Below are 27,584 nucleotides of genomic sequence, written 5' to 3'. Positions count from 1 at the left end.
TGTGTGTAAAAGGTTTATTTTTTGTTTAAGATTATAGATGCCATTTAGAATAGGAGCAGTGTTTGAAGACAGTGAAAGACAAGAAAATAAGGAAACTGAAAATAGCTAACAGAAGATTGAATGCAATTCCTCTACAACAGTTTAACAAAAATGTATAATAAAATGTTAAAAAAAAGAAAGAAAAGAAAAATAAAATTTAGAAAGGATCCATATGGAAAATACCACTCAAACTGGGTTAATTTCCTCTATCTAGAGATTGAGATTTATTTTCAACTCCTTTACAGTACCCCTATAGGACATTGTTCAAATTTATTTTTAAGTAATAAAAAAAAAAATACTACAAGATTCAGGAGCGGCAAATATCAAACAACTAAATAACAATGAGCGGTGAAGTTAATAAGGGGAGGAGAAAGAAAATGGCTCAGTGGCAGCCATAAAAACAGTCATTGGGCCCCAGTTTCATGCGGACGCACAGCGTACCACTAGACACTTCCTGTTTCCCCCAACCAAAACATAAACGGCATGGAAATATCTTTGCCTTGCCATCAGATAGAGGACGAAGAAAGGTAGCTAGGTGGAATATATTTTTTGCCATATTCCTCATACTGACAGCCCCGTTAGCTCTCCAGTGGGAAATCAAGATGTGCCAATGGCAGGGCTAGACAACCCGGGTCCTGGAGTGCCGCAGGCACTTCATCTTGATGAGGTAAGCGACCTGGAAGACCAGGTGTGTTAAATGTAGACAACCTTGTTGACACAGAATCCTACAGTACCTGCGGCACTGCGAGAACAGGGTTGACATTGTCTGGCCCAAGGGTCAACGGTCAATATCGGGGCATATGTTCTCCTATGGGGTGAGCGGTCACAAGAAGTAGTCTGCCACTGGCTTTTTTGAGGGGATGCCCCTGGTCTCTTGGGGCGCAGCCTCAAATATGATGAACTCCCTCTGCAGGTGCTCGTCTAGCTCCAAGATGGCCGCCACATTGCCACACCTGTGTCCAAGAGAAGGGGAGTGATTTTATCTTTTTATTAAGGTGAACTAAGTGATGCACAAGTACTCAGCAGTACCAATAAAGTAAAAAAATGAAAGTGAGTTGAACAAGTAAACGAAGATGCAGACGGGACACAGACCTGTAGCAGTAGTTGGGCGCCGACCACACAGTGAGCACAGTCTCGTTGAAGTGCCACTTGTATCCCTCCATGACAAGCTGATGGGCCCTGCAGATCATGTGGATGTCATTGGCCGCGTTAAACTGGGCCACCACATCGCTGCCAAACAGGTACCCAGCACCCCTCGGGCTCACCCCCCAGCCTGTGGTGTCTGGAGGTAGAATGAAAAGGAAAGGAGGAGGGAAGAAACGAGAGAAAGACACCAAAGTCATTTAATTTCTCTCTGTTGGGTGTAGCTCAAATGTGACAAAGGCTAAATTCCCTTCCCATCTTGCATGCATGCATGCATACACACACACATATAACAGGCATTTAGCTAGAGCCACATGCAGTCATGACTTTATTCATTTTTGCCCAAACTTATGAATCAAACCCACAAACATGCTGTTGGCAAGGGCCTTATGCACTACCAACTGAGCCAGTCAGGACTGCAATTAATAAACATTCACATGTGTTTTTGGAGTGGAAGGGGTATCTGGGTGGTTGTTTCTGGACCGCACCGGATCTTACCTTCTGGGTCAGACCAAAGAAGGTCACACATAGGGCCATCGTGAGGCACTTCCTGCTTCCTGTCGATGGTTCTGATCTGGTCCAGAGTTTGAATAGAAGGAGAAAGTCCCCCGTGCACACAGAATATCTATAGAGAGAGATAGAGAGAAAAATGAAGTTACTATCTTACGCAAACCAACTACATTTACAGCTTTCTGTAAAATTCTTCCTCGCAATTGTGTGAAAACATTAGCCTAATCCATAACTTCCAATGAAAACATTAACATTAAAGAGCAATTTAGGGGCAGCTACACTGATGAGCCCATGTGTAAGAATTGGACCCACAACCCTGGCATTGAAAGTGCTTGCCCTATCTACTGAACTACACAGCAACTTATAACTGCTAAAACAGAAAAACTAAAAAGTAAGCGCTATCAAGGGGGGAGAGGCTGTTTAAGTGAGAGGAAGCTATTTCCTGAGCTTAGCGACCTAACCCCAGCAATGCAGCCTGGATCGTGGCCTACAGCGGTCCTGTAGTCTACACAGCTCCACCCAGTTCACATATACAGCTGAAGCTTGGGTTTAAATCTGGCAAAACCCAACTTTTATCCACACTGTCTGTCAAAAATAACAAATGCCCTGTAAAGCCCTGGTCCAAGATGCATTTGGTTGTCTTGTCAACGGTTGGTCACAAACACAATAATGGAAACGAGAAGTAATGTAATTAGTGGCGGGGCGCACCTTGCCATCAATGATGGCAGAGAGGGACAGGTAGTCGAAGATCTCGGTGCAGTACCGCCACACGGTAACTGAGCCATACTTGCGGAGGCACTCATCGTAGAATCCATACACCTGCGTGATCTGCCTGGACTCGTGGTTCCCTCGGATGAGTGTGATCCTGTCTGGGTACCGCACCTGAGGCAGCAGGTTAGAATAGGTTGAATAGGTTCTTCAAAAATGGACCGACAGTTGAGACTGGTTTGAATTTGTTCTATATAAGACCTTATTGCTAGGGACTAGACACAAAGGATGAATTTCCTGAATGGATATCTGTTCAAATCTGACCCCAAATCTACATAGCATTGGAAACATGGAGGCTCATTTTACACAGGCAATCTAACAGCAATATTTATTTTTTCCAACTGACTGGTATTTAGGCCAATCACATTTTTTCTTTCAGGAACCAATTCTGGTCAATTTGTGAGAAAAATGAACAAATAAATCTAAGTTGAAATGCCAGTGGCCTTGGACGGTCCAGTAGTCTGGGCCAATGGCTCCGGTGCACATGTTCAGCATGGGTTGAATTAAGCCCATAGCTCTTCTACAATCTTAGAAAGATGGAAACATATACCCTCACAGGAATTTAACAGCCCCATTGTGTCTTTTCTCTCTTCAGTACCTTGAGTGCTAATAGTAGCAGGAATGTCTCCACGCTGTAAAACCCCCGGTCCACAAAGTCACCCATGAAGAGGTAGTTTGTCTCAGGAACGTCACCGCCAACCTGCACATGCACACAAGCTGTGTTTACAGGCGCTTTGGTCCTATTCACACAAGTAGGTGGTAAAATCTCACCACTGTTAGTTCAAAAAACACAACAGATTTTCAAAACTAAGTACATCTTACATTGATAATCACTCAACCATTTGGTGAATATACTGTATGTATTTTACATTGTTTTGTCTACTATGTTCAGATTTAAAAGTACAGAATCACCACCCTAAGGCTATAGATTTGTATGTGACCGCAGTGGGATTCAAACCCACAACCTTGGTGTTGGTAGTGTGAGCCACAAAAGACCACTGCATATATACAATACCATCATAAACAGGACATTATTGCCATCCACAGCAGTACCACAACTGGTAACTACATAACCATATAAACCATGTGAACACTGGCAATGTCTTTCAACATGGAGCAGGATAGACAGCAAGACAGAGGAATAAATCAGAGAGCCCCTGAACAGGGTCAAAACTACAAACTGAACAAGAACATCTTTGTTGATAAAGCAGGCTTCTACTGGACCAATACTTGATAGTGACGGCGCAATATCATTGGCCAATGAGCAATTGTCCATGTGTCCCATAATGTCTTTTTCATTGTGGAGGTGGAAGGTCTATAACCACCATCCCCATAGGTATGTCACATTCCTACAGCTCATGGACAAGACATGTCATGACATCACTGGTGACCAATGTCACATTGGGATTTGCCATGCCAAAAATGTATTCCCGCAGTCCATGAAAAATTAAGATATTCATTGTGTTGTGGACAAGATATCATGGCCAAATGCCAATAAAAGTAACTTTTTGCATCAATGATTGTAGAAGATATCTTCTTTGATCACACGTTTGTTTATAGGATAAAAATTATGGCAATCATTTTCTGTAAATCGTGATGGGTGGTGTATAGTTAGAGTTTTGCCTAATGTGAAAACACTGAAATAAACTGTAACAGATTACCGTTAGCACTTCAAAAACTAATGCTGAAACACTTGTCTTACATTGTTTGGTCTTGGACTAACTGAATTTCACTGTTATGTTTTGATGATGTAACGGATATACTAGTATTTCACCAAAAACATATGGTGGAATTAATCTTGTGGTGAAAGACGTTTACAAACCAAATGAAAGCTAAATCAATTGTTTTGAATGCAATATTTAATGATTTATGAGTATGATCAGTTTAGAGTTTTGTACTAAGAGTTTTGAAACACTGCACCATACTATTGATAATAGTACCAAAGCTTCTGGGGAAAAAAATGCAGAGCACAAACGTAACACCATTCGAATGAGCCACCATGGAGTTTATGGTGTTATCAACACAGTTGGTACATACAGTACGTTGAGTCTGTATATACACTGAAAGATACAACTGATGAAATGCAAGACAGACGGGAGATGTAACTTACTCGAAACAACTCCTTTAGGTCATAAAACTGGCCATGGATATCCCCACATACCTGGGACAGAAAAGGAGAACAGGCATCTTAATCCATCCAGCTTTCAACATGTAAAGTGAAAGGGCTTACACGCTCCACCCATTCAATGGTTGGCATAACAAAACAGCCACTAATTTACCATTGCTGGTCATCTTGATTCCAAATGGTCCAAAGATACAATAATAAAAAATAGAAATCTATGTGGTGATCCATTTAACATTTGGAAGCATGACGAACAGTACTTTTGTCAAAAGGTCTATGGGATTAATGAGTAGCCATTCATGAACAAGAATATTAGAAAGGATGCAGTGAATGTAAGCCGTGAGGACACAATATAAAGGGAGGACTCCAGTTAGGAGAAAGAGTAAGTGCTGACATGGCAGATTTACTAATTGGCCAATGAAGACACACGCCTTCTATGTTGGAGATACTCACGGTTACTGGAGAGTCCACTCTCTGTACATTACTCTCCTCCACCAGAATTTCCCTGTAACACAAGTGAAAATGAGCTTAGGGAATTACTAGACCAGTGTTTCTGAACCCTGCTCCTGCATGTTTCAGATCTCTCCCTGCCCGAACACACCAAATGCAGCTCATGCAGGACTTGATAATGAGCTGATCATTTGAATCAGGTGTGACAGAGCAGGGAGAGATCTAAAACATGCAGGGCAGGGGGGCGTCCAGGAGCAGGGTTCAGAAACACTGTACAAGACGATCAAAATGAAGTGGCCTGTTTCAGTGTGTTTCTGATTACCTGGCCTTGGCGCATAGTGCTTTGACCTCGTTTTCTTTGATGAGTTCACAGCGCCGAAGCTGCTCGATCTGTCTGTCCAGGTCACTGATGTCCCCCATGGTCACACACATGTAGAACCAGAGGCTTGTGTGTGCCTCCCTCTCCAAGGTCTGGAGCCTCCAACAGGGCCTTGCAAACACGGGGTGAATGTCCACACGGTCAACCTGGTCCACACGGTCAACCTGGTCCACACGGTCAACCTGGTCCGGAACACACACACGCTCTGCAGCTGTTCAGTCACAGACTGAGTGGGAGATTGGACTGGTGGGTCTGTAAAATAGTAAGAGCATGGTTTTTAGACCATGATTAGAATGAACCGTTGTATGGCAGTTGTTTCTGAACAAACTTTCAATAGTGGAAACCCCCAAAGGAACCATGTATACTAAAATGTTGTTAGGGCATCATCAGACCATGCTTCGACATCTTGCTTGCTCTTTGGGGTTTAAGGCTGGGTATATGTACCGCTAGTTTATACAAAAGGGGCTTTTTGAAGAAAAAAAGAAAAATGAAGTTGTGGATACCCTGGACGTCCTTAAGCTGGATCTACCCCTGGTCTTACATCAAAACGGCGTCAGCATTTAAGGTGCTGCCTACACGCATGATAACAGAGCACAACTGGGTCAATGTACAAGTACAAGTTAACATTTGATGGATCAACAGATACATTAGCCAGAAGAGAGCAGCACATGCACAGACCAAATAGACTAATGTCTATAGGCTGTATTAATAATGTTCTCAAATAGTATACCTACTCAATGGATCAGCATTTCATGTGCCACATGCACCCCTAAATTATCATCAATAGCAACCCTGACATTAAGCCGAGGACAACTGTTCATCTGGGTCATTTCACATTCTCTGTAATTCCCCTAAGGAATCGAGCTATGCTCAAATGTGGAAAGCTCGTGTATATGATTGTGAAAACATTCCTCGATACACAGAAAAAAGCTAACGGGATCTGAAATGTCCCATTATTCCAACTTCTACACTGACGTTTTATTAACTACTGGTTCCTAAAGTGTATTCATGCAGTAGCCACTGCTTCCATTATGGAATGGGACATAAACAACAAAGAAACTGATTGGTTGTTACTGTCATTCCAAAATGGCGGCTGCTACTTGTTTAGTGTATATAAAACTAGCAGTTGTTCAATCTTCTAGTGTAGCAGGCAGCTGGACTGAGTATAACACAATCTTCACCCTGGCAGGATGGTGGTAAATTTTTTATTAGTAGCATATCTCGCGAAGCTCTGGCTGCGGGTACTGCCAATAGCTAAGCGCCTCTCACCGTCCACATTTTGGCACAGCTTCGTTCGAGGACCCAGATTTATAACCATACTGTACCGCGCTGGGCTCCGATTGTCCACATTTTGTCATACACACTAGACACAGTATTGTACTTGTAGCCTCACTCCAGTTATAACGACAGTCGTGTCCTCTGACTATGGATTTTCTGAACAGTCCATGTCAACAGCTAGGCGCAAGGTCGTAACATGAAATGATACATTAGTTAAAAAATGTATAGAAAAGGGGAGTGACATTTTTTCCCCAATAGTTACAGTGCCATCAGTAGTCTGGGTAAAGCCATCTGACCTACGGAACTTTGCTAGTACTAATACTATGGCCAAACCTCGATAAATAACATTAAGTAGATATAATATTTACAATAATTGTGTTCATTTACTGGCACTGTTAACGGTAACATGTATTTTAATTAAACGTATGGGAATACTAGTTTAAGTACAGGAATTAATTCGTGGATCGTGTTCTTCTCCAATGCGTTATTAGCATTATCTAGCAAGCAAGCTATAGACCCGCTTATCAAATTGCTTACGAAATGCTAACAAATGTGCTAACATTTCCTAGCTCCTGCGGTGCTGATTAGCTAACAAACTGTTCGGATGATGAGCTGTTTTCTCTCCGAGAAGGTGGAATAATCCAAAAAGATCACAATTACCTTTGAATATTGGAGAAAATATCAAGATGTAGACATACATAAGCGATTTTATTCCATGAAAAAAAATCCAGCACGGTTCATTTTCTTTTTTTTTTCACCGGTTCCCCACCACCGGACGGGCTCCGTCTGCAACTTCCGCTATGTGCCACGCGCAATTCGAAAGCGGTATGCGGGCGCGCGAACAAAATGACGTAGGGTGGAGTAGAGTGATGTTAGCAATGCAAAATATCAAAATCGTGTTACCTAGAAGCTAAACTACAACCATTGAGCTTTCAGCGGTGCCATCAGCAGACATGTAGAGAACTGAGTCAAGTTAATTACTGCTATTAATATATTTGTTAGCATTCATTATACATTTTAAATCGTTGTTAAAACAGAATGTATGCATTTAACAGAGTTGAAGCATTAAGTGCTACAGAAAGGCAAAAGAGGTACAGCGTGCTGGGATGCTGACCCTGAAAGGTAGCGTTATCTTGAATGTGTGCAAGAAAAATTGAAAAAAGACAGGGGGGAAGGGAAAACGAAAACTATATCAGAGTGCCACGAAAGAGAGAGAGGCAAGCCAAAAGAAAAAAGTGGAGAGTAAAGGAAGAAATCCCAGTTATGTATATAAAAAATACCATCTGTTTCCAGGTATAAAAAACTGGTGTTTACCTAGGACGGTAAGAAGATATTGGGGAAACTTCTATGTAAATACATAGTACTTGGGAATGCCTAGTGTTAAAAGGGACACATTTGTCTGGGTTCCACATATTAAGCGTCCATAATACCTGTGTATTTACATAGTAACAACTTGTAAGTGCATTGTAACTTCTTTAGATATGGTACATTCTTATTTTTTTCCAGCTTGTGTTATTACAAAAGGGGTCTATTCATTTTCTAGTTGGATCTATATTCCTGTTTACATTTTTTATGTTAATAAAATGCCTTTCTTTGATAAGACATTTGATCAGTTATTAATGTGATGTCCGACCTGTTACTGCCATCCACCCTGTTACAATATTTAATTATAATTGAACAATACAAATATCCTTCCTCTGCACATTAATATAAACCTATAAAATATCAGTCGGCAACACATTATAAAATGTTTAATAAAATTCTATTATCTATGGAGAGGTTGTATCTAAATCTAAAATATCTATGGAGTATGGTTTAGTAGAGGGACACTTGATTTCATAGAAAATGTGAACAGTCATAAACATGCATTAAAAACATTTCTAATAGTTATACGTATGTCCTGTAACAGGGTGGACATTTACGGCACTTTGTGTATGAATAATCTGCCCATAACTATTAGGATTTAATGGCCTGAACTGGACCACTATATAACTCTGATAGTTAAACATATCCTATTTGTGATAGAAGTATAAAAAGTGGTAAATTATTAACTTGTTTACAGGACAAAGTCAAAGGTCAAAAGGGACTGGATTGTAGGAATGACTCAACACCAATGTTTAAAGCAATGTGTTTCAGGGCTTTGTGATGGCCACTCCAGTACATTGTCCTTAAGCCATTTTGCCACAACTTTGGAAGTATGGTTGGGGTCATTATCCATTTGGAAAACCCATTTGCGACCAAGCTTTAACTTCCTGACTGATGTCTTGAAATGTTGCCTCAATATATCCAAAAGTTTCCTTCATCATGATGCCATCTATTTTGTGAAGTGCACCAGTCCCTCTTGCAGCAAAGCACCACAACATGATGCTGCCACCCCTTCACAGTTGGGATGTGTTCTTCAGCTTCCCCTTTTTCCTCCAAACATAATCATGGTCATTATGGCCAAACAGTTACATTTTTATTGCATCAAACCAGAGGACCTTTCTCCAAAAAGAATGATCTCTGTCCCCATGTGCAGTTGCAAACCATAGTCTGGCATTTGTATGGTGGTTTTGGAGCAGTGGCATCTTCCTTGCTGAGCAGCCTTTCAGGTTATGTCGTTATTGGACTCGTTTTACTGTGGATATAGACATTTTTTGTACCAATTTCCTCCAACATCTTCACAAGGTCCTTTGCTGTTGTTGTGGGATTGACTTGAACTTTTCACACCAAAGTACGTTCATCTTTAGGAGACAGCAGAATGACGGCTGCGTGGTCCCATGGTATTTATACTCGCGTACTATTGTTTGTGCAGATGAACATGGTACCTTCAGGCGTTTGGAAATTGCTCCAAACATTGAACCAGACAAGTTTTCTTCTGAGCTCTTGGCTGATTAGATTTTCCCATGATGTCAAGCAAGTTTGAAGGTAGGCCTTGAAATAAATCCACAGGTACACCTCCAACTGACTCAAATTATGTCAAACAGCCTATCAGAAGCTTCTAAAGCCACAACATTTTCTTTAATTTTCCAAGCTGTTTAACGGCACAGTCAACATAGTGTATGTAAACCTCTGGGATTGTGATATAGTATATTATATGTTAAATCATCTGTCTATAAACAATTGTTGGAAAAATGCACAAAGTAGATGTCCTAACCGACTTACCAAAACTATTGCTTGTTAACATTCGTTTGAAAAATGAGTTTTAATGACTTCAACCTAAGTGTATGTTAACGTCCGTCTACAACTGCATCTATGATTGTAGTAATGTTATGATTTCATTCCCATGTAGATGACTAATGAAAATCTACAATTCCATTGAAAGGTTTTTGTGCATTCATGTAGCAAAAATTAATAACTACATTTCTAAACACTGCAAATAATTAATTTAAACACTAAAAACTAGAAGATTAAATTATAATTGACAGAATGACCGCCTTATCAGTGTATACAGGTTTGTTCTGGTATGTGGTCATAGGTTTCAACAGGTTGCCCCATCCCAGAAACCGGACAATGCACATAGTCACAGTAATAAAAAAAATGTGCATTGAAAATATTCAGCTACAACCCATGAAAAACTAATTGAGTACAGTGCCCTCAAACGTAATGTTCCTCTATACCATTTATGTCCACCTGCCTCTAACTTCACTCTATGTAATGCAATATATCTAGAGACAACAACACAGGCCATACATAAGAGAAAAAAAACTGACAGATTATAACAAAAAAATATCTTTAATTACTTAATATCCAAAGTCAGGTTTTCAAAACATACCATAACACTGATTGACTATAAAGTTATAACATGTACTGTAAATATGGTTAGTGGAGTTAGGGTTCTAACACATTAGTAACCATTAGTAACCAACTTAATAATAGCAGCAAGACAAAGTTAGTTGGTAAAACAAATGATCTGACTACAATACACCACTTACAAATCTAGTCAAATAAAACAAGTACAATCCTAATAATTTAACAAAGACAAATTTATAGATGTTGTGTTTGTCTTTGGTGATGGCAGAATGAAAGATGTTACATTTGGCAAGTGACAGTTATCAACTCCTTTAAAGTGATATGAAACTAGAAAAGTCCAGGTTGTAAATGAAGGAATCTAAATGGAGGAATTGACTACACACCTGCATGAATATACTGAACCAGGAACGTATGTACCGTAATTGTCAAAACTGACAAGTCATAACAAAAATTCAGATGAACATTAGAAGGGAACGTTCATAGATTTTAACGTGACTCCACAACTTGTTCATTCTGCTAATGTCTGGCCAATGTTACTGAAACATTGGCACTCGGACCAATAGGCTCTGAGATAGCTTCTACTCATGAGACTATATATATATATACTGGTCTATCTGCACTGACCCTGTGAACACTTACTGACTCTTCACACAAATAAGATTTTCTGCAGCTACTTTTCCTATTTAATTTGGTTTTTTAATTTATATATTCATTGATAAACATTAAATATATGTTTATACATATATAGAAAGGATTGAACATAATAATAGAATAAGGTATTGCAAAAAAGAAATAAAACGAAGTGGGATATACAGGAACACCTGGTACTGTAGAATATGCAGTCTGTGCACCCTGGCATATTCGACAGTACCAGTCAGGGGCGTTTCCAGCATTGAAGGACATCCGGGGCTTAGCCCAGAGCATTTTATGCAAATACAGGGATCACTCGAAGAGTTTTTTTTTATATCAGATGCTACTAGTAACATACAAGTGATGCTAGTAGCATAATAACTAGCTACAGTAGTTAACAAATAGACATACAATGAAAGACAGCCAGAAGATGATCTTTAGATTTAAAGGATAAAAAAACTGAATTCATTTCTTACCCACTGACCTCTTTCCAAAGAACCCCCAAAGTCTTGTTTGCTTCATTTTTCATTTCCCGCTCGCTGTCTGTCGTTATTAAATTGCACGCTCAGACACTTGACTTTGCTACTAGGCTAGCCCCTCCCCTACCTGCTACATATTCAAAAGGGAGGAAGAAACGGCAGCAAAGTAATGTAGGCCTATATGGCTAGATTATTTTTAAGGTATATTTTTACAGGCTGTATGCAGTACGTGCAAAGCCAAAGCGCAACGAAATAGGACAACTTATGATTTCGCGGGTTTACATAGGCTTAAAAAAAATAAAAAATAAAAATTCCCTCATTTGAGATTCGGGGCTACACTCAAAACATCCGGGGCTGAAGCCCCGGCAAAATCGGCTGGCGCCGCCCCTGGTACCAGTTATCCCTGTATCTCCCCACTCCTTTCATTATTTTTTGCTAACTTTATTCTTGTGTTTAATCCTTTCTATTTTTATATCCTAATTTTTAAATGGTATTATTACTTCTAACTGCACTGTAGGGAAAGAGCTTGTTAGTAAGCATTTCACTTTAAAGGGCACACCGTTGTCTGGCACGTGACAAATATCATTTGATGTGACCTTATTTACACTCTGTGCTTTTAGTCAATTCTCTATATATAGCATGCTTAGCCACATTTTCCTAATGCCTTGTAGTTTAAGCAATTGATGACAACCAATTATGCAACAAAACATCCCAAACTGTTTCGGGGATTAATCAACACAAAAGTCAGTGAACTTCTCCTTTCAGCAAAGCAATTTACATCCATGCCAGTTGCGGAGAGCAACATCTAAGGAAATAACCTGATGAGATGATTCTACCCTCTCATACAACTCTCACCTCTGTGTGTGTACTGTATGTCTCTTATAGTGAGCAGAAGTATCTGTGGACCGGGAAAGCTGCGACGCCAGAGAGGGCAATGCCCAGACTGTCTCCTACACTAGCTGCCGCCATGGCAAACTCCCTCTCTCTGTCTCCCGTCTGCAGAGAAAAAAGGGGAGAGTTCAGGGGAAGGGCTAATGACACACAGACACAGGTGGGGCACAGAGACGACACACAGACGGGGCACAGAGACGACACACAGACGGGGCACAGAGACGACACACAGGCGGGGCACAGACGACACACAGGCGGGGCACAGACGACACACAGGCGGGGCACAGAGACGACACACAGACGGGGCACAGAGACGACACACAGGCGGGGCACAGAGACGACACACAGGCGGGGCACAGACGACACACAGGCGGGGCACAGACGACACACAGGCGGGGCACAGAGACGACACACAGGCGGGGCACAGAGACGACACACAGGCGGGGCACAGACGACACACAGGCGGGGCACAGACGACACACAGGCGGGGCACAGACGACACACAGGCGGGGCACAGACGACACACAGGCGGGGCACAGACGACACACAGGCGGGGCACAGACGACACACAGGCGGGGCACAGACGACACACAGGCGGGGCACAGACGACACACAGGCGGGGCACAGACAACACACAGGCGGGGCACAGACACACTGGTGACAGACCTCTTTGCTGATGAAGTAGAATGTATTGACGTAGGCGGCTCCTCCCAGCAGTCCCTCATAGAGCACTATCACAAACACCAGGATTGCACTTGGCAGGAAGTGGAAGTACACTGCCAGAGTCAGCACCGCTGCGTTCACAAACTGACAGAAACAGAACCACCACATGTTCACACAATTAGGAAGTAGAGCAAAACCACAATCCCACTGACAGATGGCTGTAAGTTGTTCTGGATAAAAGCTTCTGCTGAATGACTCATGTGAGATGTCACCCTGCCATGGCAAGGGTCATGCTCTGCCAGCTGAGATGCAGAAATCATGAGGCAGGAAAGGGCCAACCAGGATCAGGAGATTCAAGAAAGCAAGCGCTCCACTGCTAGCTGGTATATATAATTCCCCTGAACCATTTGGATCAACAAACTTCAAATGGTTTGGACTAAGTGGAAGGGCAGGGTTCTGAAGGGCAGGGTTCTGAAGGGGGTCCAGCTGCCTCACCTGTAGCAGAGCGAGAACCCAGATACTCCGGATCTTCACACAGCAGAGAGAGGAACGCGAGACTAACACTCCCACCTGGTACAACGTCTGGTACCTGACCACACAGACAGACACACACAGACACACAGACACACACAGACACACAGACGGTAGGTATATGAACAGTTTTTTGAACCACTTTATCACCCCAGTATTAAGAGTATTGTGAATGTTACTGACCAGCGATATTGCTCTGCATGTGTCAGAGAGAACTGGGGGAAATATAGAAGTTCCAACTGCAAAGAAAAATATGGAGGAGTACAAAAAGACGTTTAGGATCACAAGGGCGGTCCTTAGTTGCATTTAAAAAATATTTATTTGAATTTGAACCCTTGCATTTGACATATTTTGGTAATATAAATAAAGGTTTGTGGAGATTCAATTAGTTTTAGAGATTGCTACCAGACAAAGTACATCAAAAAGGCAGAAAGTACAGAAATACTGTAATTTTTCAACAACATTTTCTATTTAAGCTATTTATCTGAAATACACAATCACACACAGGTCCTGGTCAACATGAAAATGTTTAGTTAGTTTATACCACCGTAATGTGTTACCACTTAAGTGTTGTTTGGTTTCTGTCTGGCTATCGCTGGCGATATTCCATGACATAAAAAAATTGCTTCTGTTCCTCATCGTTTGTATGCAGCTTGTTATATTCGTTCATCAGTGCTACACCACGCTCTTCAATATCATTCACAACTCGTATTGAGCTGGCAGTGGCCTTGGCCATCTTGTTATCCTCTGTTTGCCAGGAACATCTAGTTTGAGGAAATGTGCTGAAATGTAGCTGATGCTAAAGGATCTTAGTGTTTTCTGTGACAAAATCTTCTAGATGCTTGGAGCTGATCAGTGCAGGCTCCAAGGTTGTCCTCTTCAGTGGATGTTCAATGCCAGTTTTGCACAAAGCAGCAACCATCTAACACTTGGTATAAACTGAGACGCTGTCATCAAAGAAGCAAAATCCACCAATTCCTCTGACATATACCTGAGGTAAACCAGTAATTTCTTCAGTGCCACTTCCACAATTGCAGCATTCTTCTCCATGTATCGGCCAATGTCCTTCAACAGCTCCAGGTCAGTATGAGGAGGTACCTGCAGTTCTTGAAACCAGACTATGACATACAGCACAACAGTGAACAAGCATGTCAGCTATCCCCTTTTCCTCCTTCATTGTGAACTTGAACTGTCCCTTTAACATCAAAATCTTCAGACTATAAATCCTCTTTGCCATCCATCTCGCTCTGTGCAGCCTGGCTGGTGCTCTGAATGACCCAAGGTGATGGGTAGCTCCAGGAATTCACAATAGTCATCGCAGTTGAAATAAATGTTGTGGGCTCTCAGCGAAGGCAATCATTTCACTTGTTACACTGGAAACTGCACTGCTTTACACCTCATCTGACGTTACTGTGACAAAATTTCATCTGTCTAAAAATTCCCAAAGTGCTCTGGAACCTGAGGAAAATCATTATCTCCGGGCCTTTGGAAGGACCAAGGCACAGCACGACCACTGCCTCAAACATTATTTCTATAATGTGATGGCAACATGCACACCACAACATATGCTTGTCCAATTTCTGCTCAAACAGGATGCGTGCACAGTTTCTTGGTCCACTGTTGACTGAAGTGGTGTCAAAACATACATTTGACTTGAGCAGTTATGTTCCAAGCCGTAGCTACTTCATACACTGCAGAGGCTGAAGCTTCCCTGTCCCAGATGATAACTTGGTTACACCGAGTAGCTGGTCGACACAAACTCCATGTTTTCTGTGTTACTTTTTTCCAAAATGGCTGCCAACATGGGAGTGATGCCCAATTGTAAATAGTTATCAATCAAGTACATTCAAGCACAGTAAATGTATGTTTAAATGCGAAGCCTGAATTGATTCACAGCTGCCCATAGGCTTAAATTATCATGTGGTAGCAACCCCTAAATGTTGCCATATTATCTTAGATTTTTCTCTGAAATATTCGTTCATAACTTGGAACAAAAGTACAGGGTGCCTTGTGAAATAAGACTTTAACAAATAAGGAACACCCTATCAATCAGATACGTGTCAGACCCAGACATCCAGGTTCCTTAGGCATCCTTTTTAGAAACCATTTAGATATATAAATTTAACTGGAAAAGGCTAAATACTGTTGAATATTTCAATGTAATTGAAATAAAATTGAAAAATAATTTATCCCTATATTTAATATAAAATAGCAAAAAGTGAAATGTTATTGTTTTTGGAGAAAGACATGTCAATTTTGAATTTGATGCCAGCAACACCTTTAAAAAAACTTTAGGACAAGGGCATGTTTACCACTGTGTTGCATCACCTCTTTTAACAACACTCTGTAAACTGTTATAGAAATTAACCAATTAGATTTCTACCACAAAACCAGACCAACAGCTGTAGTTTTGAAAGGGAAATTTTTCCCATTATTGCTTGACATAGGATTTCAGATGCTCAACATTTTGGGGTCTCCTTTGGCATATTGTTCGTTTCATAATGCACCAAATGTTTTCAATGGGTGACAGTTCTGGACTGCAGGCAGGCCAGTTTAGCACCCAAACTCTTTTACTACAGAGCCACACTGATGTAATATGTGCAGAATGTGGTTTGTCATTGTCTTACTGAAATAAGCAAGGCCTTCCCTGAAAAAAAGACGTAATTAGGATGGCAGCATATGTTGCTCCAAAACCTGTATATTTTGTTCAGAATTAATGGTGCCTTCACAGATTTGTCATCCATGCCTTGTGTACTAATGCACCCCATACAATCGTGGATGTTGGCTTTTGTGTGCTGATAACAAGCTAGATGGTCCCTCTCCTCTTCAGTCCGGAGGACACGATTCCCAAACCTATTTAGAAATGTTGATTTGTCAGACCACAGGACAGTTTTCCACTTTGCATCAGTCCATCTTAAATGAGCTCGGGCCCAGAGAAGGCAGTGGCGTTCCTGGATCTTGTTTATACAGTGGATATAAAAAAAGTCTACACATTAAAATGCCAGGTACTTGTGATGTAAAAGAATGAGACAAAGATAAATCATGTCAAAACATTTTCCACCTTTAATGTGACCTATAACGTGAACAATTCAATTGAAAAACAAAATGAAATCTTTGAGGGGGAAAAATTAATTATTCACAATAACCTGGTTGAATAAGTGTGTAAACTAATACTTTGTTGAAGCACTTTTTGATTTTATTACAGCACTCAGTCTTTTGGGTAGGTGTCTATTAGCATGGCACATCTTGACGTGGCAATATTTGCCCACTCTTCTTTTCAAAAGCGCTCCAAATCTGTCAGATTGTGAGGACATCTCCTGTGCACATCCCTCTTTAGATCACTCCACAGATGTTAATTTGGGTTCAGGTCTGGGCTCTGGCTGGGCCATTCCAAAATGTTAATCGTCTTCTGGTGAAGCCATGCTTTTGTGGATTTGGATGTGTGCTTTGGGTCGTTGTCGTGCTGAAAGGTGAACTTCATCATCAGCTTTATAACAGACACCTGAAGGTTTTGTGTCAAAATTGCCTGGTATTTGGAACTGTTCATAATTCCCGTCCACCCTGACTAAGGCCCCGGTTCCAGCTGAAGAAAAACAACTCCAAAGCATGATGCTGCCACCACCATGGTTCACTGTGAGTATGGTGTTCTTTGGGTGATGTGTTGTTTTTGCACCAAACAAACCTTTTGGAATGATGGCCAAAAAGTTCAACCTTGGTTTCATCAGACCATAACACATTTTCCCATGTGCTTTTGGGGGACTTGAAGATTGTTTTTGCAAAAACTTCAGCCGGGCTTGGATGTCTTTCTTTGTAAGAAATGGCTACAGTCTTGCCTCCCTACCCCATTCATATGAAGAATACGGGAGATTGCTGTCACATGTAGCACAGAGTTAGTACTTGCCAGAAATTCCTGCAGTTCCTTTAATGTTGCTGTAGACCTCTTGGAAGCCTCCCTGACCAGTTTTCTTCTCGTCTTTTCATCAATTTTGGAGGGACGTCGAGTCCTTGGTTACGTCTCTGATTTAAAGATAAATGTCTCACATTTATCTTTGTCTCATTATTTTACATCACAAAAACCTGGCATTTTAACAGGGGTGTGTAGACTTTTTATATCCACTGTATATGGTTTCTTATTTGCATGGTAGAGTTTTAACTTGCATTTGTGGATGCAATGACATTGTGTTCACAGACAATAGTATTTCGGAAGTGTTCCTGAGCTCATGCAGTGATTTCCACTACAGAATTATGTCTGCCACTTGAGGGCCCGAACATCACAGACATCCAGTATTGGTTTTTGGCCTTGTCCCTTGCGTAGAGATTTCTCCAGATGCTCTGAATCTTTTAATGATATTATGTACTATAGATCAGTGGTTCCTAAACCTCTCCAGGGGCCCCCCTAACCATGTCAGTTTAGTTTTTGCCCTAAACTAGCTCACCTGATTCAACAGGTAAGGGTTTGTTAATTAGTTAATGAGTTGATTCAGGTGTGCTAGCTCTGGGATACATCTAATACATCTAATGGCTGGGGTGGGGCAGGAGAGGTTTTGGAACCACTGCTATAGATGATGAGATCCTCAAGCTTTTGAAGTTTTAAGTTGAAAAACGTCATTCTTAAATGGTTGCACTATTTGCCTGCATAGTCTTTCACAGAGTAGTGAAACCCTCCACATCTTTACCTCTCTGAGATGCTTATTTTATACCCAATCATGTTACTGACCTGTTGCCAATTAGTGTAATTAGTTGTGAGATGTTCAATTATTATAATTTTTTAACAATACACAACCTTTCCAGTCTTTTGTGGCCCCTGTCCCAGCTTTCTTTAAATGTGCTTCTGGCATCAAATTCAAAGTGGGTATTAATTTTTCAAGAAACAATAAAAAATGTCAGTTTCAACATTTGATATATTGTCTTTGTAATTTTTTCTATTGAATACAGTTTTTACAATATTTGCACATCATTGCTTTCTGTTTTACATTTTACACAGCATCCCAACGCTTTTATAAACAGGGTTGTATTTGCAGTCACACAATGAACTGACAGGAGGCAATAGAGACCCACTCACCAGGCCCTGGTTGATGAAATACTCGGCAAAGTAGACCACGCCCAGTGGAAACACAAACTTAAGCAGACCCTAAGGGGAGGGGGGGAAACAAGCAGTTTGGCAATCAATACCTACAGTACTGTAGCAAAAAATGTCATTTTGAGTTTGTATATGAATGTGAAACAATGCCATTAATGAGATGTTGAACCTCTTTGCAAACTATGTTGAGTTGCGATGGATGTAGGCACTAATGGGCTGTCCGACTACAGTTGAATCGTTTTGATTCAGCACTTGGAGTTGTTTTTTAAAACAACCATTTCCTTGTTTCTTTTGTTACTTGATGAGTTGGGCCTTTTCTCAACATTATACTCATGTGCTGTTCTATCTTATTCCCTCTGACTTTGTATTGTACAAAATGTGGATAAAAATGAAAAATGGATTTCAGCAGACAAACAATGGCCTGACTTTCCACAGAAAAACCATGCATAAAGTCAAATAGATTATATAATTGTAACATGAAAAATGTATGTTGATTGTAGTCAGACCTACAGTACCAGTCAAGTGTTCAGACAAACCTGCTCATTCAGGAGTATTTATTTATTTGTACTATTTCTCACATTGTAGAAAACTAGTAAAGAAATCAGAAATATGAAGTAACATATGGAATAATGTAGTAACCAAAAGAATGTCAAAATACATTTCATATTGTAGATTCTTCAAAGCCACCATTTGCAACCAGCATCATGAGGTAGTCTCTCAGAATGCATTTCAATTAACAAGTGTGCCTTGTTAAAAGTTAATTTGTGGATTAATTTCCTTCATTTCATTGTGTTGTAACAAGGTAGGGTTGCTATACAGACAACCATTATTATGTCCGGACTGTAGTCCATATTATGGACAACTGTAGTCCAAAAACAGATCTGAAAATCAAAGATAAATTAAAGTCTATCATTACCAGAAGAACATTTCAAAAACTTTGAAGGTTTGAGTGAGGTCACAAAAACGATCAAGCGCTATGATTAAACTTTTTCTCTTGATGAACGCGACAGAAAAGGAAGACCCAGAGTAACCTCTGCTGCAGAGGATAAGTTCAGTAGTTACCAGCCTCAGGTATCGGCAATTAACTGCCCCTCAGATTGAAGCCCAAATAAATGGTTCATTGACTTTAAGTAACAAACACATCCCAACATCTACTATTCAGAGGAGACTGTGTGAATCAGGATACCAACAAGAAGAGACTTGCTTGGGCACAATAAAGAAACAAAAGAAATGGATATAAGACTAGTGGAAATCTGCCTGATGAGTCCAAATTTGGTCTGATGAGTCCAAATGTAAGATTTGTTGTTCCAACCACAGAGTCTTTGTGAAATTCAGAGTGGCTGAATGGAAGACCTCTGCATGTGCGCTTCCTACTGGGAAGCATGGAGGAGGTGTGATAGTGTGGGATGCATTGCTGTTGATGCTGTCAGATTTATTTAGAATTCAAGGCACACTTCACCAGCATGGTAATCACAGCATTCCCAAAAAACACATACAGGCTGTTTAAGGGCTATTTAACCAAGGAGAGTGATTTTGCTGCATCAGATGACCTAGCCTCCACAAACATCCGAACTGGTTTGGTATGAGTTGGACTGCCGAGTGAAGAAAAAGCAGCTAGAAACTGCACATAATTTGTGGGAACTCCTTAAAGACTCCTTAGCATTCCAAGTGACTACTTCATGAAACTGGTAGACAGAATGCCTAGTGTGCACAGCTGTCATCAAAATGAAGGATGGCCACTAGAAAACTAAAATATAAATGTATTCCATGTGTGTTATTTAATAGATTTGAAGGCTTCACTGTTATTCTACAATGTAGAAAATAGTTCAAATAAAAGAAAATACCACTGAATGAGTAGGTGTGTCCAAACTTTTGACTGGTACTGTACATAGCACCTACAGCCATTGTGCCCCATCCTAGTTCACGTCAAGGTTCACTTAGCTACACTTACCCTGGACTGAGACCGAGAGTACAACATTTGAACCTGAACCTGTTACCTTTAGTGCTTAAAGACTTTTCTTAAAGTAGACCACGGTAAGGAAGTCTCAAACTCACTTTCATGATGTGTAATTTCTCAATGAAGCTCAGTGGTCCAGTAGCCTTGTCTTCTGTTATATTCAGAAGGGAGAGAATATGGCCTGTGTGGTTATCAGGGTTCAGGTAAATATGTATATTGCAGAAAGGTCATTATTGCTGATTTTAATTTTCTTGAATAGAAAAAAAGTCTAATTAAATTCTAAATTGCTAATCCCAATGTTAACATTTAACTTCATGTATGTTTACTGATATTTTTTGTCCCTCCTTGGAATGTTTTTGACACCATTGCTCTAAAACAACTTCAAATAATTAAATTACGGTTACGATTTTAAGCCCTTTTTGTTTCAATCTTGATGATTACAGCTTGGGGCTCCTGCACGAATTACTGCATCAATACGGCGTGGCATGGAGGCAATCAGCGTGTGACACTGCTGAGGTGTTGTGGAAGCCCAAGTCGCTTTGATAGTGGCCTTTTGTTGGGTCTGGGGTCTCATTTTCCTCTTGACAATACCCATAGATTCTCTATGAGGTTCAGGTCAGGCGAGTTGGCTGGCCAGTCAAGCACAGGTATACCATGGGCAGCAAACCAGTTACCAGTCGTTTTGGCACGTCGGGCAGGTGCCAAGTCCGGCTGGAAAAGGAAATTAGCATCTCCATGAAGCTTGTCAGCAGATGGAAGCATGAAGTGCTCTAAAATCTTCTGGTTAGACGGCTGCATTGACTCTGGGCTTGATATAACACAGTGGACCAACACCAGCGGTTGACATGGCACCCCAAACCATCACTGTGGGAACTTCACACTGGAGTTCAAGCAACTTGGATTCTGTGCCTCTCCACTCACACCTCCAGACACAGGGACCTTGATTTCCAAATTAATGGAAAAATGTACTTTCATCTCAAGAGAGGACTTTGGACCACTGAGCAACAGTCCAGTTCATTTTCTTCTTTGCCCAGGTAAGACGCTTCTGAAAATGTCTCTGGTTCAGGAGTGGTTTCACACTAGGAATGCGACATTTCCTGGACAGGTCTGTGCGTGGTGGCTCTTGATGCACTGACTCCAGCCTCAGTCCACTCCTTGTGAAGCTTCCCCAAGTTCTTGAATCGGCTTTGCTTGACAATCCTCTCAATGCTGCGGTCATCCCTGTTGCTTGTGCACGTTTTCAAACACACTTTTCCCTTCCAGTCAACGTTCCGTGAATATGCTTTTATACAGAACTCTGCGAACAGCCAGCCCTTTCAGCAATGACCTTCTGTGTCAGTGAGTGTCTTCTGGACTGTCAAGACAGCAGTCTTCCCCATGATTATGGTTGTGTGTACTGAACCAGACTGAGAAACTGAAGGCTCAGGGAGTGAATTAGCTGATTAAACCTCTTCTCAGATCAACATTCCTGTATTTTATTATAATATTCTGAGATACTGGATTTTTGAATTCCATGAGCTATAAGCCATAATCATCAAGACTGAAACAAAAAATCTTGAAATGTTTCACTTTATGTATAATGAATCTGGAGTGTACACCAATCAGCCATAACATTATGACCACCTGCCTAATTTGGTGTAGGTCCCCCTTTTGCTGACAAAACAGCCCTGACCCGTCGAGGCATGGACTCCACTAGACCTCTGAAGGTGTGCTGTGACACCACAGATGTTAGCAGCAGATCCTTTAAGTCCTGTAAGTTGTGAGATAGGGCCTCCATGGATTGGACCTGTTTGTCCAGCACATCCCACACATGCTTGATTGAATTGAGATCTGAGCTACTGTAGCTCGTCTGTTGGATTGGACAACACGGGCCAGCCTTCGCTCCCCACGTGCAGCCATGGTCCTTGGCCGCCCATGACCCTGTCCCAGGTTCAGCTCTTTTCCTTCCTTGGACCACTTTTGATAGTTACTGACCACTGCAGACCGGGAACACCCCACAAGGGCTGGAATTTTGGAGATGCTCTGACCCATTCGTTTAGCCATCACAATTTGGCCCTTGTCATAGTTGCTCAGATCCTTACGCATTTTTCCTGCTTTTAACACATCAACTTTGAGGACAGATTGTTCACTTGCTGCCTAATATATCCCACCCACTGACAGGTGCCATGATAACAAGATAATCAGTGTTATTCACTTCACTTGTCAGTGGTCATAAAGTTATGGTTGATTGGTATATGAATTAGTAAACTTTCTGATTTGAATTACGAAAAAAATAATAACAATCCACAATATAAATATTTTTTATGTGAATTCAAATTCAGTGTTTGAACTGCAATAAATGTAGAAACATCCCAACCCTGGGTGGTTTCTCAATTAAAAGCAAAGTATTTTACTGTTAAAATGTCATATTTCACTATTTAAATATATCTTGTGTAAACACACCCATGAACGAGTTTCTTAAAAAATAAAATAAAAATGTAACATGCTGAAACGATAAACACACCTTCATTACTCTTCTCCCACTCCTCGTCCTCATCATCACAGTCACCCAATAGGGGCCGCCTGTTGTTTGAGTCTCCTCCCCTCACAGACTCCGCCATGCTGCACTTCCACTGTGGGAAGGTCGGGGGAAAAACCAGCAAGAAAAAATAGCTGAGGTAGAAGAAAAATGAGGGGAAAGCAGAAGAGAGTTTTAGGTTCAGAGATAGACAGTAAAAGAAAGAAGTGGGCACGGATACATCCTAGCAATCACATCACGCCAAAGCGGTTAATGGGACTGACCTGATCATCATGGCAATGGGGACAACCAGCATGACAAGCAGTGTGTCCCTGGGCGAGAGGCTGGCCTGCGTGAGGCCGGAGTAAAGCAAGGCCCCAGCCACCCCCGCCCCACCGGTGCCTGAGCCCCAGCCCGCTAACACATCTCTGAGACAGGGGTGTAGAAACAGAAACATCAGGGTGTTAGAACCAGGGGGTGGGGTTAGCGTAAGAATACCTTTAATGTTCAAAGGATCTGCAAAGTGAAGCTCTGAGTTCACTTCGTAGGGCACTTCTCACAGGGGGTTAGTGCCAACATGTACATGCACCCGCTACCTTAAGTCACTCTTGATAAGAGCTACATTTCCTAAATGTAAAGCGAGCCTGAGTACAGAAGGACAAAGTGGAGGTAGACGGTGCTACCTGCTGAAGTAGACGGTGAGAGAGAGGAAGGAGAGTTCCCCCAATCCGGAGCTTACACTTGCAAAGATCACACCTAGACAGAGATATACACATTACCGTAACATAAATAATAATAAATAATTTCGGAGCTTCACACATACAGTACCAGTCAAAAGTTTGTAACAATGTTTTTTTATTTTATATTTTCTACATTGTAGAATAGTGAAGACATAAAAACTATGAAATAACACATACATAATGTGTTATTACAATAGCACCGAAAAAGTGTTAAACTAACTCTTGGCAGTCACTTTAGTAAAAATAAAGAAATACCCCTGAGCAGGAGTATCCCAACTTTTGACTGGTCCTCTACACACATAAAGAAGACATTTATACAGGAAGGGTTATTAAAGGGACTATAAGAATGTAAATCTGTGATTATAGTAGGCCCATTATTAAAGGGACTATAAGAATGTAAATCATGATTATAGTAGGCCCATTATTAAAGGGACTATAAGAATGTAAATCTGTGATTATAGTAGGCCCATTATTAAAGGGACTATAAGAATGTAAATCTGTGATTATAGTAGGCCCATTATTAAAGGGACTATAAGAATGTAAATCTGTGATTATAGTAGGCCCATTATTAAAGGGACTATAAGAATGTAAATCTGTGATTATAGTAGGCCCATTATTAAAGGGACTATAAGAATGTAAATCTGTGATTATAGTAGGCCCATTATTAAAGGGACTATAAGAATGTAAATCATGATTATAGTAGGCCCATTATTAAAGGGACTATAAGAATGTAAATCTGTGATTATAGTAGGCCCATTATTAAAGGGACTATAAGAATGTAAATCTGTGATTATAGTAGGCCCATTATTAAAGGGACTATAAGAATGTAAATCTGTGATTATAGTAGGCCCATTATTAAAGGGACTATAAGAATGTAAATCATGATTATAGTAGGCCCATTATTAAAACTTTCAGAATCTGAAAATAATTGTTTACTCCTTCATTTGTTTCTGTGAACAAACGTGGTTTAAATAGAAAACATGGTGAAAAAAAAACATTTGGCAGAAAGATGTAATAATAAAAATAATTATGCATTACATTTATATAAGCGCTTTTCAAGGACCCAAAGAATATAAAGTAATATAAAATATCCCTATTTGTATATGTCCCACTGTATTTAGTGTATTGTTAATCTATTTTTACAATATTTATGTTGTTCTGAGTAGTGTCTTGCATTTGAATGCCTTTGGTTAGTTGATCCTTGAAAATTAGAACTGGTTCTCATAAACTTGTTTTTACTGAAATTAGATAATGACTTATCAACCCAAAACATGGTTTGGTTTTATCAGTCTAAACAGGGACAGGGTTATGTCAATGTTGCATTGATTAGATAGAAGCTGGGAGCCTGCAGTGAAATTTGTTTATCATAGTTTGAGGTAGAAACATTTCACAAGTTACTCATAAATGGTCTGTAAGCTACAGTACCAGTACCTAGCTATGAAACCTTTCAGACCCTTGTTTGAACAAAACCACTTACTCAGGGTTACTTTATCAGTGAGATAGCATCTGGTTTCAGGGAAAATGTCAGAGCTGCAATGTTCCAAGAATCGAAATAGTGATCAATGACCTTATCTACACACAAACATGTTCACATGCGTGCACGCACACACACATTACCCCAAATACTCATCCACACTGTAGAAGAGAAGGACACCATAAGGAAGCTTGTGATTGCTGTGGCAACGCACACCAACACTCGGAAACTGTGAACAGAAACACAACCTAAAAAAATTGGACATCGCAGTGCACTCTTTAAACACATGCAGTCAAAATTGTAAAGCCATATAGATCAAAATCGCTGAGTCTTCATTGACTAGGAGAGAGCCAACTGTCCTCATCTCACCCATAAGGGAGTTGGTGGATGAAGAATGGAGCAGAAAACTTGATGACGAGCGTGGGAAGGATGTCAGCCAACAGAACAGCCTTGAGGAGGGAGACAGAGGTTACACGCGGACTGGGACGGACACATGGATGTGCAGACTTATTCCCAATCCCAGTGCCTCTTACCGCCGTAGAAACAGGGTTGCAGTCATAGCGACTACTGTTGCCAACGGGGGCTGGGGTCTGGACAACGAAGAGAAAGGGAGGATGAAATACCACACATTGCTAAGATGGTAACCTGAGTTTCTAACCATAGATATGAATGTAATGGGCCCACTACAACACATTCTTACAGGCGTCGTGGAGTTGTGCGACTGTTGTTGTTTTAAGATGTCATGGGCCGCACTTAGCATCACCACGTATGCAAAGTTATTGCACAACCCCAGCCACCTGAAAACAGGGTCGGAGTAGTGTGGGGACAGGGAGGGGTACAGAGCAGACATGGTGATAAATATCAGGGAACCATTTGACGAATATGATGACAAATAAACTGAATATGAAAAGTATTGCGTGGTATACAGCATGACTCTAGTTGAACAACTAATCCAGAGCTGGCAAATTTTATTGAACTTGCCAAGCCTGTGGATCAAGTGATGGCTATGGGCTAAACCTGGGAATACATTATACTCCAAAATAACAATCTCACCAGTGGATGAACTGCCAATATTACTGCCATACCTGCAATTACACAATTGTTTTGTGGGCCACATTCTAAGTTGTGGCAAAAAATAGAACCATATGGGATAAGCTTAAAACATAACTAGTTTTCTCCTAGCTTTAGCCTAGTATATATAATTACCCTTTGCTACAGTCACTACATGATTTAGGAACTGCTTGCAACAGTACCAACTCCAGGGTTGCCTACCAGGGTTGTATTTAATCAAATCTTGTGTCTTTTCAAGATGTTAGTTTAGGACTGACCAATAAGGTAATGGCAATCATGGCTACAAACACCTGCGAGTGTCCTTTGAAATGGATACATGCTTTGGACCTGCAGGGTTGCTAGAGCAAGCGGCTGTTATCAAAAAATTGCCAAACACAGGCTGGACATTTCAGACTTCACATTAGGGGCTTAAGACTATTTATCACTCAAGTCTAAACTCACCAAAAACCACTCCAATTTCTCCAGCGCGATCTCTGACCTACAGAGAGAAAGTACATTGATTAAATTAAATAACCAATTAAAAATCTAAACTATTTGCATTACGGTTGCATGACAGTTAACATACCCAACCACACAGAAGTGTGATTTCCATTACTTACCCTCACTTTCATATGGCATATCTCGGTCTGCATTGACGCTGACAGCTTGGTCCATAATAAAAAGCGAATTAAACCAAATATGATACGGTTGCTACCTAATTTGACAACTAGCAAAAGGCTACGCAGTGGCTGCCTTGATACTTCCTTAAGTTTATTCTTGGTGTCACTGATTTCAACAAAAATGTACAGGATTTTAACAGCGCTTTATGTTAATGCAATAGCGAGGCCGAATAATGGTGCAACATTTTTCAATACAATCACTTTCCCTCAAAGATGTTTACATGATTTTTACTTCACAAAATTACTTTTAGGCTTATCCCATTGAAAACGATTGCAATAGGCAAGGAAACAATAAAGTATCCTGTGTAACAGCTAAATAAATCCCCCTAAAAAATACTGCTTCAAAATGGTTCTGCATGACGCGAAGACACATCAGCACCGGCTAGATTATGGATTTCGGTTTAGGATTACGTTGAGGTTTTTGAATTTAGATTTAGGGCAAATACGATTTTGAGTAATAAGGATAGTCAAACTTAGCAAAAGGCAATTTA

At 40.7% G+C, this 27,584-nt stretch overlaps 2 protein-coding genes across 4 annotated transcripts; both read right to left on the bottom strand.

The window, feature by feature from the left end:
- LOC105030949 (serine/threonine-protein phosphatase 4 catalytic subunit B-like) lies at positions 1 to 7,499 on the bottom strand. 2 transcript variants are annotated; one of them, XM_010905092.4, is made up of 9 exons: positions 7,350 to 7,499; positions 5,355 to 5,663; positions 5,036 to 5,087; positions 4,571 to 4,621; positions 3,059 to 3,160; positions 2,401 to 2,574; positions 1,681 to 1,807; positions 1,132 to 1,321; positions 691 to 992 (listed from the first exon to the last, which is right to left on the bottom strand). In XM_010905092.4, the coding sequence occupies exons 2-9, from the start codon at positions 5,462 to 5,464 to the stop codon at positions 863 to 865; spliced, it is 936 nt and encodes a 311-aa protein (XP_010903394.1). In that variant the 5' UTR covers positions 5,465 to 5,663; positions 7,350 to 7,499; the 3' UTR covers positions 691 to 862. The 2 variants fall into 2 exon arrangements, with proteins under 2 accessions (XP_034151445.1, XP_010903394.1); XM_034295554.1 differs by lacking the exon at positions 7,350 to 7,499 and having other exon boundaries at positions 1 to 992; positions 5,355 to 5,464.
- A 2,885-nt stretch (positions 7,500 to 10,384) lies between these two features.
- Positions 10,385 to 27,404, bottom strand: cln3 (CLN3 lysosomal/endosomal transmembrane protein, battenin). 2 transcript variants are annotated; one of them, XM_020051316.3, is made up of 15 exons: positions 27,034 to 27,404; positions 26,876 to 26,912; positions 26,064 to 26,160; positions 25,897 to 25,953; positions 25,733 to 25,812; positions 25,507 to 25,592; positions 23,833 to 23,905; positions 23,434 to 23,577; positions 23,156 to 23,304; positions 20,751 to 20,833; positions 18,678 to 18,746; positions 13,799 to 13,854; positions 13,580 to 13,673; positions 13,088 to 13,228; positions 10,385 to 12,526 (listed from the first exon to the last, which is right to left on the bottom strand). In XM_020051316.3, the coding sequence occupies exons 1-15, from the start codon at positions 27,086 to 27,088 to the stop codon at positions 12,410 to 12,412; spliced, it is 1,338 nt and encodes a 445-aa protein (XP_019906875.1). In that variant the 5' UTR covers positions 27,089 to 27,404; the 3' UTR covers positions 10,385 to 12,409. The 2 variants fall into 2 exon arrangements, with proteins under 2 accessions (XP_019906875.1, XP_010903395.1); XM_010905093.4 differs by having other exon boundaries at positions 20,751 to 20,803; positions 27,034 to 27,403.
- Between the last annotated feature and the right edge of the window lie 180 nt (positions 27,405 to 27,584).

This window comes from Esox lucius, chromosome 11 (genome assembly GCF_011004845.1).
Source record: "Esox lucius isolate fEsoLuc1 chromosome 11, fEsoLuc1.pri, whole genome shotgun sequence".
Lineage (NCBI taxonomy): Eukaryota > Metazoa > Chordata > Actinopteri > Esociformes > Esocidae > Esox > Esox lucius.
This window is presented reverse-complemented; position numbering and strand designations above follow the sequence as displayed.

Coding starts and splice junctions, on each gene's coding strand:
- cln3 (XM_020051316.3), bottom strand. CDS start 27,088: ATGGACCAAGCTGTCAGCGTCAATGCAGACCGAGATATGCCATATGAA. Junction 26,161..26,875: donor AGAAATTGGAGTGGTTTTTG/GTGAGTTTAGAC, acceptor CCCTGTTTTCAG/GTGGCTGGGGTTGTGCAATA. Junction 13,855..18,677: donor ATTTCATCAACCAGGGCCTG/GTGAGTGGGTCT, acceptor TTTTCTTTGCAG/TTGGAACTTCTATATTTCCC.
- LOC105030949 (XM_010905092.4), bottom strand. CDS start 5,464: ATGTGTGTGACCATGGGGGACATCAGTGACCTGGACAGACAGATCGAG. Junction 4,622..5,035: donor GAGTGGACTCTCCAGTAACC/GTGAGTATCTCC, acceptor TTTCTGTCCCAG/GTATGTGGGGATATCCATGG. Junction 1,322..1,680: donor TCTTTGGTCTGACCCAGAAG/GTAAGATCCGGT, acceptor TTCTACCTCCAG/ACACCACAGGCTGGGGGGTG.